The sequence below is a fragment of the Pelophylax lessonae genome (assembly GCF_965119305.1).
Source record: "Pelophylax lessonae genome assembly, chromosome: 2".
NCBI lineage: Eukaryota > Metazoa > Chordata > Amphibia > Anura > Ranidae > Pelophylax > Pelophylax lessonae.
Genome location: NC_138769.1, coordinates 652,704,105 through 652,718,515, shown reverse-complemented (window position 1 = coordinate 652,718,515; position 14,411 = coordinate 652,704,105). Strand labels below are relative to the sequence as shown.

Sequence of the window (14,411 nt, the reverse complement as noted above, 5' to 3'; positions counted from 1 at the left end):
GGGCTCAGGTGCGTCCTGTTTCCACTGATCATCATGAGATTTGATTGGAGTCCACCTGGGATAAATTCAGTTAATTGGACATGATTTGGAAAGGCACACACCTGTTTATATAAGGTCCCACAGTTAACGGTGCATGTCAGAACACAAACCAAGCCGTGAAGTCTGGGGAATTGTTTGTAGAATTTTGAGGAAAATAATGAACTTAACCTACCCATTTTGGAATAAGTCTGTAACATAACAAAATGTGGAAAATTGAAGGGCTGTGAATACTTTCCGGATGCACCGTATGTGAAAAAAAAAATCATAGGGTGGAAATGTCTCTAGAGAGTCTATTTTTAATTCATTGTAGTACATATCAAACTTGTATTCTGTAGAAGAAATGCAACTCATGTTTAATGATGATTTCCAAACATGTAGTAGCACAGTTTGTTCTTGGTGCAAGAACTGCAAAATATATAGCAATGATTTATTCATCATACCTAAACCTATTATTATATACATCACACATATCTCAATGTCATTAGTATAGATGCATACTGGAAGAATACTCAAATTGCAAGTCTTTACATGACTCAAACTGATGTCAGACGATAAGGACCTAATTTAGATAAAGCAAATATATGAAAGTTTCAGGCATTTTTAACATTGACTGTTTGGAGCAGAAAAAGCTTGAAAGGCTCCAATCAGCTTTTAAGGCCTGGGAGAAGATGTGCATTGGTGTATATCTACAAAAACAAACTATTCATGGTTCTACCTTCTGAGATGACATCACTGCAGCTTTAATGTGATGATGTCACCTTTCTGACCAACAATGCAGTCTTTGAGTATTCACACTACATTATCTATTTCTGTATTTCTGCACATGAGGGGACTCTCTGATTCTTTCTGCAGTGGACCCTATAGCAATTGCAAACCCCATGCAATGCATTGTTACACCACTGCATGTGAGAATCTACAAGTTTGGTGTCGGGATATTTGGCCTTGCTTGATGTTATTTGTGTTACAGAATGCTGTAAAAAACATATTTTGTAAAAGATCACTCACTGTTTTATAAGAGTCATAATATTAAAGTATAAAGAAAATTATTATTAGTATACAGTACTTATACTGAATAGAGGATAAATATTTAATGCTTCATCTTGGGCTTTTAATCTGTGCCCTCATTGGTATGCCGCTATGTTTAAATATTGGGTATTATCTAGAACAGTGTTTTTCAACCTTTTTTCACCCAAGCCACCCTTTAAAATCTGGAAGAATCTCAAGGCACACCAACCAAAAATGCAGCCTGGACTGGACGGAACAACATGACGTTGCTCTGGCCCTCCAAGGCCATAGAGGCTATTAAAGAGGATATACTCGTTCATCGCCCCCTAGGACTAGCCGGCTGCACTATTGGATTGCTTCTCGGGTGAGCCGGTGGGAGGGGGGTACATCCCCTCCCGCTGCTTCTGAAAGCATTCCAGTGGCTCATGTGCTGCTTGGAACCCTTTCATTAGAAAGCCAGCCGTGGGCTGTAAAAAACAATACTGAGGTTATGGCTGATATCTTCAGCCATAACCCAGATAAACCATTTCAGAGCCGAAACGTATATTTAACTATGACTCGCTGCAGTGCAGGTGTAGCGCAGGGTACCTGCACTTTTCATGTGCGTTACCTGCCGTTTCTCATCAACTTCTATTATGTCCTACATTTTCTGAAAGCACACCAAAAATGAGGGACATAATAGAAGTCTATAGGAAACTGCAGGTAATGCACATGAAAACCGCAGGTACCTTGCGCTACACTTGCACTGCGGCCAAACTGCAGCAGAGCAATGTGCAAGCGGAAGACAAAATAAAAAGAAGTGCAGTTACCATTAAAGAAATATAGTTACTATTACCAATAATAATAATAATAACCAACATATCTTATGTATATTTATATTGCATTAAAAAAAAAAACAATCACCATGCCTGCAATTATACCTAAAACAAAAACATGCAGGTAAATTACAGGTACAATTGCTATACTTCATGGAGCTCAGAGGAGCTCATATGCAGCCACTGAAAAGCCTCCTCCCTGTTCTTCCTCCTCTCCTCATGCTCTGCTTCACCTCCCCTCGGGGAAAAGCGCGCCAGCCAGCGTCTCCTGGGACCTGCGTCTCGCACATCCCAGAAAGCTGTGCGTACGCTTGACCCGCCCCTAATAACCAATGACCTCATCGGTTGGTAGGATGCGATCGGACGGCCCGCACAGCTTCCCAAATGCCTGTGGCAGCGGGAAGTGAGCTTTAGACAGCGGACCAGAACCGCTGTAACAACAAGGCTTAACTGAGTGGCCAACACAGTTTGTAGATCAGATGGGGTAATTTTGCCACGGCACACCTGGGGACTCTTCCCGACACACCAGTGTGCTGCGGCACACGGGTTGAAAAACGCTGATCTAGAACACAAAAGAAAATCACTGAGAAAAGGCAATTGTGTCTGTAACATGGATGGATTTGCCATGTGTGTTAATGTCTAGCTCACTCCACCTAAAAATGACCCTAGATTATCACTCACCCGTTGACACCATTACCCTCTGCCTTGGGATCAAATCTCACACTGGACATCTTGTCAATGATTTCAGGAGCTGAAAAAAAAATACAGACAAACTTTAACCAACTGAAACCACGTAAAAAAATTGAAAGTTACAAAGTATACAACACTTTACCATTCGATGATAAACTTTTAAAACACTCAAATATTACAATCATATAACAAATGCATGCTTGGGATTTTTTTCATATCAGGAAAGGCCACCTGCGTCTTACACAAAGCAGGCCCACATAAAGCAATTATGGTACACATTTCAAGATGTTTTTAGCTTTTTCAAATAGATTTAGTAACTAATATGCACAGATTTTTTTGCTTATATTTCTCTGGCAAGGTAATGCCTAGATAACTATATTATTTTATCACATATATGTTGTGCTCCCGCCAACCTCCAGAGGCCTGGTGGTGACCCCCAGAGACAGGGAGGGCAGACATTCCTCCTCAGGGTGCAGGTTACTAGGCATGGTGGGTGGTGTACAAAGTAGAAAGATGGGCGCCAGTCACTTTTATGCTTGAACAAAGAGAAGTTTATTTCTCACAACAGGGAAAATATTGGAGAGAGGGGTAGGGCACAGGACACCCTTAGACAAAAACAGCAGCAGCCATGCAGATTGGCAGACTCCCTAGACAGACAGATTAGACAAAATGTAGAAAAGGTAAACAGCGGTACAGAAAAAGAGCCTTTACGCTGGAACCAGCAATCTGTACTTTGTAGCATAAGCTGTCTCCTATAGGAACAATATTCAACTCACGGAAGGTGCAGGAACTCTCTGGATGATTCTATCTCTACGCTTTCTCAGGCTCTCCATGAATCACTAGTCCATGCAAGAGTAACCTTTGGTACTTCATCTCAGGTCTTCATCCTTTCCTTCATGCCTCCAGGTAGTGAGCAGGGTCACCCTTGCAGAGCCTTGAGCACATGGCTAGGCCTCAGACTTTAGGCCTACCCAGCAGCAGCTGCTCCTCACACACCCACCTGGGTGGAAAAAGGTCCAATATCACCTGAATACTTCCAAATAGATACCTTCTCCCAGCATGCTCAGCGACCAGTGTGATTGGCTGAGAAAAGTATACATATCCTTAACCTAGACTCACTGTAATTCATCACACTAATGCCAAAGGTAATAGTGCCACCTATTGGCAAAATGGAGAAACCACAGCTAAACCAGGCTTAGGAGGAAACCCAATGATCACAAAGACTACAAATTAGCAAGGCTAGCTACCACCTAGCACAGCTAAATTTATTAGCAGCCCTGTTTAGGACAAGGGTGCTACATATATTTAATTCCACCTATGTTATGTTTATCTTGTGCCTTCTTTTATTTATTGCCCTTGTTCAAATTGGTGAAATCAATGGTAATAAAATTGACCATTATTTACCGCTAAGACACTGGAGCAAAGATTGGGCAATTTAGGGATATGCAAGCACTGACAATGACTGTGCCCACTAGAAGGGCTCATTAACAGCAACAGAGATCTCTCAACTTGATAGAAAACTTGCGTTTAATGGGGTTGATCCTTTTTTTTCTCATGGCGTGAGACCCTTTTGTCCTTCTGCTACATTGGAAAGACAAATATCTCTAATCTACCATTCTTATAGAGGCCTCTGATTATCTATGGCTAGCCTAACACATAAAGAGGGGGCATGTAACTAAAGTTACTGTATGAGTATTTGCTGGAGATGCTAGTATTCCTGGAAGGCTACCTGTAGTTTTGCTGTTTTTATTTCAACTTTCTGACTGTAACTATTCTGCCATGACATACGCAAAAAAACAGGTCACCACCATGTTTTGAGTTTGTGTTGCAATGTTACAGTTACAGAGCTAATTTGAAAAATGACAAGCAAATCTAAGATAAAATCAATAAAATGAATCATAAAAACACTATTGTACTAGAACTAAGGATTAAGCCTATGACATTGTTTTTAAAAAGGAATCTTGCGTTGAAACATTTAGTTTGTGTTAACAACTGGGTGATTTATAATATCTGATTACATTCATTGGAGTATTTTTGGAAAAATTGAGAACTCAGAATCTGGGAAAATTGTGGCATTTGTATCCAATAGCATTGCTCACATCACTCCCATTAGGCTCGGTTCACACTAGGTCGCTCCGACTTAGGGGGCGACCTGTGAAGTCGCGTGCAGTGCGACTTCTGCGCGACTTGCACTGACTTCATAAAATGAATGTCTATGCAAGTTGCCTCCAGGTCGCCCCGAAGTAGTACAGGACCCTTTTTCTAAGTTGGAGCGACTTGTGTCGCTCCTATTAGAACGGTTCCTGTACTACACAATGGGAGCGTGACGGACCGCGAATTGTCAGGCTGACAAGTCGCCTGAAAAGTCGCATCAATGTGAATGCGGTCTTAAAGTAATCCTGAGATCTGGTTATGCCGAGCATTTGAAAATCATAGCTGCTAGACTGTTACACAGACAACTCCTCAGTTTACACTCTGTCATCATCTTAGTTATTCCTGCAGCTTGGTTTGGCCTTTGAAATTGACTTTGGCACCACGTACATACAAACCTATGGAACTATGTCTACTCATATTTATTACATAGATACACATAATCACTACATCTAAAGAGCCCTGACACACATGCAAAGTATAGATGTTGAAGGATGTTTAAGAAATAGTTTATTAAAACATTTGGATGAATCACCGCCATTGATCGCGCCTGTTAGCAGACTACACGATGATTAAGTAATTTACGTAACCTTGTATTTTGTTCCCAGTGCTAAAAGTACTGATGTCATAATTGACATGTACCACATACTGTACCTAAGGCAACCAAAACTGCCTGTGTACTAAATCAGAATGTTCTTGGATCAGCATCCAGTTGATAGGAAACTAGGTCATGTAAACACCCTGTAGTAAAGATGGTTCTTAATACAATCCCGCCTGGCAATGGAAAGTGCAGTAGCCCAAACATGCTAAAAACAGAACAAGCCTGAGGCACTAATTACCATGGTGTTGAGATTCAGATTGGTTCAAACTCAAATTATCCAAAATTTCCTGAGTTCAACTTTAATTAGCGTTTTTGAATCCAAATTTAAAATCAAAGTCAAAAGGGGGACTCTTTTTGAAGGTACTTTGGAGAAATGCTATTTTCCCACACATGGAATGGGAACCCCCTAAGAGCCCATTCACATTAGCGCGACTTGTCAGGCGACTTGTCAGCCTGACAAGTCGCGGTATGTCGCGGTCCATTGAGTACTAGTACAGGACCCGTTCTAATAGGAGCAACACAAGTCGCTCCAACTTAGAAAAAGGGTCCTGTACTACTTTGGGGAGACCTCGGAGCGACTTGCATAGGCTTCCATTATGTGAAGTCTCTGCAAGTCGCGCCGAAGTCGCGGTGCACGCAACTTCACAGGTCGCCCCCCGAAGTCGTGTCGCCTCAATGTGAATGGGCTCTAAAACCCCAGGTCTGTGTTCTTTTGTTTGTTTTACTTGAGGTGTTTTAGACAAATAGGTGTGAAATTAGCACCCCAAACAACAGTGGGTAAAATAAGTATTGAACACGTCACCATTTTTCTAGGTAAATATATTTCTAAAGATGCTATGGACATTCGATTTTCACCATGTCAGTACCAACCCATACAATCCATACATACAAAGAAACCAAAACAAATAATTTCAGAAAAGAAGTTGGATGTTTTGTGTAATAAAACGGAATAACACAGGGAAAAAGCATTGAACACGCTAAAATGTATTTAATAAATAGTTTGTACAAAATCCTTTGTTGGTAATAACAGCTTCAAGACGCCTCCTGTATGGAGAAACTAGTCTCATACGTTGCTCAGGTGGGATTTTGGCCCATTCTTCCAAACAAACAGTCTTCAAATCTTGAAGATTCCGTGGGCCTCTTCTATGGACTCTGATCTTTAATTATTTCCATAGATTTTCCTATTGGATTCAAGTCAGGTGATTGGCTGGCCCATTCTAGCAGCTTCATTTTCTTTCTTTGAAACCAATTGAGAATTTCCTTAGCTTTGTGTTTGGGATCATTGTCTTGCTGAAATGTCCACCCTCATTTCATCTTCCTCATCCTGGTAGATGGCAGAAGATTTTTTATCAAGAATGTCTTGGTACATTTTTCTTTTCATTCTTCCCTCAAGGACATGAAGTTTGCCAGTACTGTATGCTGAAAAAACGCCCTACACCATGATGGTCTATCTCCAAACTTCACTGTTGGTATGGTGCTTTTGGGGTGATGTGCAGTGCCATTTGACTTTCAAGCATGGTGTGTATTATGGCATCCAAAGAGTTACATTTTGGTCTCAACTAACCAGACTATATTCTCCCAGTATTTCACAGGCTTGCCTAAATGTTGGGCAGTACACTTTAAACAAGCTTCAACATGCTTTTTCTTCAGCAATGGAGTCTTGTATGGTTAGTGAGCATACTGGCTATGGCAGTTGAGTGCATTATTTATTGTTTTCTTTGAAACAATTGTATCTGCTAATTCCAGGTCTTTCTTAAGGTCCTTGGCTCTTTGACAACTTTTCTAATAATTATTTTCACTCCTCTGTCAGGAATCTCGTGCAGAGCACCTGGTTGTGACTGGTTTATGGTAAAATTATGTTCTTTCCACTTCCAGGGTATGGTCCCAACAGTGCTCACTGCAACATTCAGAAGTTTAGAAATTTTTCTGTAACCAATGCCATCAGTATATTTTGCAACAATAAGGTTGCAATGGTCTTGAGAGAGCTCTTTGCTTTTACCCATCATGAGATGTTTTTTGTGTGACACCTTGGTAATCAGATGCCATCAGTTGAGACTGAACCAGCTGATAATAATTTGCACTGACAAGGGGCAGGATTGCTTTCTAATTACTGATGGCTTTCTATGCCTTTTTGTACCTCCTTTCTTCATGTGTTCAATACTTTTTTTCTGTGTCATCCCTTAAATACTGAACTTATGTGTACGTATGGATTGCATGTGTTGTTATTGGCATGTGGTGAAAATCTCATGTCAATAGCACCTTTAGAAATATATTTACCATATCCCACCCCCCCCTTTTTTTTTGGCCAAGCCTCCCACTCATATCTTCCATTTGTGCCTCAGACAGTGGCGGCTGGTGCTCCATGGGCCGGGGGGGCAGCAGACGGACAACCCACCCTGGGACCACACCAGCTCCAGCCCATACACCATACACCCCCCGGTCGCCGGCTCACTCACTCTGGACTGACATGTGGAGGGCAGGCAGACAGCGATGGCGGTGGTCTCCTCCGTGGGTTGGGCTTCCCCTGTGTCTCCTCCCTCCTCCTCCGCCTTGGCCCAGGAGGAGAATCCATGTGACAATAGCGAATATTCATTTGATATTTCACACAACTGGGTGGGCACAGTGCTCTGCGCCCGAGCCCACCCTTTTTTGAAACCTATTAGAGCCTCTGGCATGTAGTTTAGGGGGCCGGATGCATGAATAGGGGGGGGGGGGGGGCGGCGCCCCTGTGCCCCCAATGGACGGGCCGCCACTGGCCTCAGAATCATGAAGACATCAGTGGTCTAGACTGCATGATATTGCCTCGATTGTCTGGAAGTTGTTTTGTCATTTTCCATGAACAAATGACCCTTATGTCTTAGATGCTCAACTTATTCTCTCTAATTGATGCCTCGTCTTATCCATGTTCTGTTACAGTATTAGATTGTTGCCGCTCTCATTTTGTTTTTGGGGAGCAATACTTATCTTGTACAAAGTGTACTGATATTTTTTATATTTTACACTTTGTCTGCCTCATTTCTCTTGGTATACTGAAAAACTTTAATAAAATTTCAGAAAAAAAAAAATATACAGTTTAAAAAAAAAAAGAAAGAAATATATTTAACTAGAAAAATGGTAACATGTTCAATACCTATTTTACCTGCTGTATGTAAAAAAAAAACAGTACACTGTAGTTTTTTATTATTTTTATTTTTTTTACTGTCATTTAATGATTAACATATAACAACAAAATGCGCCAAAACATTTAGTTTTATTACTTAGATAGGTACATTATCTTTATCAGTGATCACTTACTTGTGATCTGCCTGACTTTTTATGCTCATCAGTTATCCTTATTGTTAGTGTATTTTATGTGTGGCCAATGACAATTCCTCTTCTTCAAGTGTGGCCCAGGAAGGTCAAAAGGTTGGACACCCCTGCTTTAGAACATTCATTTATTTTATAATAAAATTCCTTATTTTTGTTTTTAGATAGTAACACTTCTTAGTCCCCATTCACACTAGCGGGACTTGTCAGGTGACTTGGTCGCCTGACAAGTCGCGGTGGGTCGCCTGCCATTGATTAGCACAGGACCCGTTCTAATAGGAGCGACACAAGTCGCTCCGACTTAGAAAAAGGGTCCTATACTACTTTGGGGCGACCTGGAGGCGACTTGCATTGACTTCAATGATATGAAGTCCATGCATGTCGCGCCGTGCATGTCGGCGCCTTCACAGGTCGCCCCGGCAAGTCGTGTCACCCCTGTGTGAATGGGCTCTTACTCCTTTTTACCCAATTGTTGCTATTTTAGGACACTAAAGTAAACATTTTCTGATGCTCTTTGCTTATAATTAATGTTGGGATTATAAGGTGTATGCAACAAAAAAATAATAATTCGGCCTTTGAAGGTACACAAATATCATATATCATATATCTTATCATATTATGTCATAAAATCTGTAATTTATTTGACCTGGTTAAAAGATCATCCCATATAATTCTAACAATAATATGAAGCTGGTAACATTTGTTACAGTACATACCGTATATCATACACATAGGAGGAGATTTACAAAAACTGCAGCACACACATTTAGTTGCAGCTGTGCAAAGTAGCCAATCAGCTTCTAGGTTTTATTGTTAAAGCTTAGTTGAACAAGCTGAAACCAGAAGCTGATTGGTTGCTATGCAAAGCTGCACCAGATTCTGTGTGCTCCAGCTTTAGTAAATTGTCCCCGTATTTTCCACTAAGAAGTTTTTATATCAATCAACAGAACATTTCCACATTGCATATTTTATATTACATATTTCTTTGCTTGCAGTATAGCCACATTCCCTGAGCAACATTCACTTCTTCAGGAGAGTACAAATATAAGGTAGAAATAAAGAACAGCTAGACAAAGATCAAATGGTTCCAGCTCCACAGATGAACTGCAGATGACCAGATGCAGGCCACATGGGATATCCCCCAAATACCCCACACACAACCGAGGGCATTAATCCCAATCCATTTATGCCCCGTACACACGTTCCGATAATTGTACGACAAAACTCGCTTTCAACCTGATCGCACGATAATCTGATTGTTCATACACAGCTTTTGACAGCCGATCACGACAGTTCATCCAACAAAATCCGAAGGGACAAACAGGAAAACTTCTGTCGTACGACAGCCTCGCCAACGACAATCGTTTCATCAGTACACTATGCGTCCGCTAAAAATCGATTCGACAAAGACCGCGCATGCTCAGAAACACTAAAATAGCACGGAAAAAGCCTGGCTGCCATTGTTTTTGTTTTGCACCATCTGATACGTAGCCAAGCAACCAGGAAGCTTTTGCAGAATCGTACTACAAAAATCATACGGTTTGTATGCATTGATGAATTCGATGTTAGTATCATGCAGCAAAATGCAAACGATAAGTCGTCCGATTATCTGAAAGTGTATACGGAGCATAAGCCTGCGTTGCCCACCAAAATTCACCTTCATTCTTGCTACATATTTTAGTTGTAGTAACCATGCATCAGCTTTGGGTCTATAAACTGGATGTTAAAAGTTAGCTCTGCAGTCTGCATATGCTGATCAGTAGCTTTGTAAGTTTACCTTTAACAGGTAGGAGGGATCAGTTCAAATAGTATAGTATTAATATCACCTTGTCATGTCCCAAAAACATCTAGCCATGTCACTGCTAATGTGTAATAGTGGTCTGGTGCGCTAAAATTAAGTAAATTAATATTCTAATGTGCAAACACAAAATACTGTGATGATGTGATTCAAACAAAATGCCAAAGTGTACACAGTGCTAATATACAGTGTTATGGGTCCCAAAGTCCATAATGTTTAAAAGCAAATCTTCAAAAAATTGTGAATAAACGTGATTCCAATTTGTGATTACCCCTAGCACCCTGGCATGTGGGCACGGACTGATAGTTGTGCCATTGATCTTGACAGAGAAGTTACGGGAAGGGGCACGTGGCGGAGGAAATCTTCTGAGCTTGGTTTTGGCCTTAATTTTCAGACAATGCACATTAAGGATACGCCTTATAATTATATATAATCCGGTGCCACCACTGGATTTTTCAGGAGCAACTGAGTGGATACACCCTGCTTATCTAGTGTTAGGAATAGTCCTGGGATACCTTTTGTTGAGTTTGGAGTCAAATACAACAGAGAAAGAATGTATGCATATCTATATGTCCTCTAGGCTTCACAGTGCAGTGATTGCCCATATACAGTCCTTCAATTGGAATCGGCCCCATAGACGATAAGAATTGTGCATTTCTTCAGTTGGGTATTTTCTCTTCGTTGGATGATCATCCTAACATCACGTATAAAAGGGCTAAATCCATAAGAGATGGTCTAGTTACGAGTCACTATCGGAGACCAAATGAAATGTCATATAGAAAAGGACTGTACAAATGCGGGTCATGTGACTTTTGCCCATATATTCTTGAAGGTGAGTCCTTCATAATGCCCAATGGCCATAGAAGATACATCAATCAGACAGTTACATGTCAAACAAAGGCAGTAGTATACATTATGTTATGCCCATGTGGGGCGTTTTATGTGGGTAAAACCATAAGGCCCCTGTGGAAGAGAATCTCTGACCATATCTCGTACATCAACAATGGCCAAATTAATACCCCTATAGGTGGCCATATTGGACTAAAACATAAATATGACCGCAGCATTGTGAAATTTACTATATTAGACGTTATCCCCGAGGATACAAGAGGAGGTGACATCGATAAAAAAGTTTTGGCAAGTGAGGCCAGATGGATATACGACCTAAAAGCTACCGTATACCTAGGTTTGAATGATGTTATCAGTTACAAACCGTTTCTATAGGAACCACACTATAATCTTCCCTCCAAGATTATATATAGATACACAAAGAAATTTTGTCCCCTCCTCCTCTCGTGCTTCCCTTATCCCCACAGGGCATCTCTCATTGCATCGGAAAGAGGGAAAAACTAAGATAAGATTTATTTCTAAAATAGGGACTAGTACATTTATTAAAAAATTGAAACATTTGAATAAAAAAATAAAAAAAAATAATAGAGATATATATTTCATATAAATGTCACTAGAATAGGAAAAAAGTATGATTTTGTTTATGTATAAAGAATTGATATGTATATATACATTTTGTCTTGTATATGATAGGTGACTGGAGAGGCGATGGGGCTGTGGCAGATGCTGTGGCGTAGTGATGCAGAACAAGTAATTGGCACCATATTGTCAGGGATGGTATTTATACAGATATAGATGATTGAATATGAATTCTGTAATCAAAATACCACCTTGCATTTAAATACCGATATATATCCCCTGTGTAATTATAATAGATGAAATGCAATGTGGAGTTGATCCACCAGAGGGAGCCCAATGTGCTGGCTTCCTGTTGGAGATCAGACGGCATCAGATTGGAGGATGCAGTCTGAGAGATGCGGGGCGGATTGGGAGCAGGTTCCTCCGTGCTATTGGTGTCGTCACTTCCGGTGCGTCTGGTCGCAGCCGGAAATGACGCGATGCGACGCTACCTCCGGAATCCCCAACAGGAGAAAAGATTGTCCTCACTTCCGGAGCGACCGGAAGCAATGCGGTCAGGCGACGCTATCGCCGACCGTAATGGGACACAAGCACTCTCACCTGGGGATTATATGTTTAGGCGCCAAACAGAGCGATATGGGCGGACCTCTCCTCCTTATATAACACTCAGGCTAGGCAAGAACAGGTAGGCAGGTGGCGAGCATATGACCATACAGAGGTAAGTGATGGGGGATGATGGGGGCTCAACAAACATACCGAAGGAATATTGGCCAAACATTTGTACATATGGGATAGAATAGTGGTAATTCTGGAACCCCTCTACCTATGTCTTTTAGGGCTTGGATAGCCCAGGACTGCGGGTCCATATAATTGGATAGATGTGCGTATAGGCCCTATTTACCTGCCTGAAGTACTTTTCAGTCTGAGGAGAGGTAAGTATGAATGGACCCTCGTTTTCAATACATTAGATGCCCCCTGAGATTTTTGGTTCTCTACTATGGTTAAATTAAAAAGAAGTAATTCCCATATATACCCCCTTTTCCAGGTCAATTTTGCTATCATTTAGGACAAGTTTGGGGATATCCCTCCTACAAACTGCACAGAAAAAGGTCCCTCGAGCCTGGCTTAAGTTGTTGCAATATAAACACTAGGTGAGTGTCTGTACTACTTATTTCAATCCCTATATATAATCAACAGCATTTCCTACTTCTCCCCTTTGTTCAGCCATGTATGACTTTTTGGAATATGTACCATCATCTGATGATTAGTCTCAGATGTTGGAGGTATGGTAACCGTGGATATATGGCGAACAATGTATAATATATGTGCCCATATCCCTAAATTGATTGGATCTGGGGGTGAACGCACATATGGATGAACAAACCAGGAAGAGGATAACTAGTTGCTGAGGGGTGACTATAACCCAAGATGCTTAAGTGGAGCCATATTTAGCAGGTTGGTTATAAAATACAGAATACAATACAGACGTTATTAGAACTACTGGCAGCCATTTTGCAAATATAAATATACACCTATTGATACTTTGATTCACAGCCTTGACCTTGATGACACAGCTGGGACCTAATATATCGGATTTTATGCAAGAAATTTCTTTTTGATGCCTATATAGATTATGTGTGGTGAACATGGAGATATTATCTTCCGAACAGCCTATGCATCGCTATAGCCCTGTCGCCTAACACAAGTCACTGTTCAAAAAGGGTCAGTACAAAACTTGAGCCAAATATATATAAAAAAATATTCAGCAGCATGATGTATGTTATATCATTGAACATGTAAACTGAAATGTAATTACTTGTATTTATGTTACTCATAGAAACATCGGTCTGTTATGGTCTCTCAGGCCCTGAGGAAGCCTTAAGCGAAACGCACCGTGACCGAATTCAGCTTGAGACCCATCATCCACCTACACAGGCTTTGTTGTTCGCTCTAATCCCTTTTGGGATATGTTTCTATATAAACAGTGATGTTAGAATTTGATTTTAACAATTTTGTATGTTATTTTGTTGCTATCATACATGCATGGTAACCCATGCTTGTTTTTTACTTGCTACAATAAAATGTTTTTTTGATTTTACAATTGGTTTTGGTTCTGATCCTTCTACTCCCACTGGCCCGTAAAGCCCCGCCTTTTTCTATCCCAATGTTTTTCGCCTTATAATTATATATAATCCGGTGCCACCACCGGATTTTTCAGGAACAACTGAGTGGATACACCCTGCTTATCTAGTGTTAGGAATAGTCCTGGGATACCTTTTGTTGAGTTTGGAGTCAAATACAACAGAGAAAGAATGTATGCATATCTATATGTCCTCTAGGCTTTACAGTGCAGTGATTGCCCATATACAGTCCTTCAATTGGAATCGGCCCCATAGACGATAAGAATTGTGCATTTCTTCAGTTGGGTATTTTCTCTTCGTTGGTTCCACTACTTAAGGTCTAATTTACAACTAATATGAATGGTCGCTCTATTATATGGTCCCGATGCCTGCCCCAGAGGGGATTTTTCCTTGCATATGCAGTTATCAGACAAGTAATGTAAGGTCTGTACAGCCCT

General features: G+C 40.8%; 1 protein-coding gene across 3 annotated transcripts in view; it reads right to left on the bottom strand.

The window, feature by feature from the left end:
• LOC309545585 (phosphatidylinositol 3,4,5-trisphosphate 3-phosphatase TPTE2-like) overlaps nt 1-14,411 on the bottom strand; it is a 112,648-nt gene that overhangs the window by 80,598 nt on the left and 17,639 nt on the right. For all 3 annotated transcript variants that reach the window (XM_082244816.1, XM_082244815.1, XM_082244817.1), the window contains exon 2: nt 2,541-2,610. In XM_082244816.1, the coding sequence (XP_082100942.1) occupies nt 2,541-2,590 (50 nt within the window). In that variant the 5' untranslated portion in view covers nt 2,591-2,610. The remainder of the gene's footprint in view (nt 1-2,540; nt 2,611-14,411) is intronic.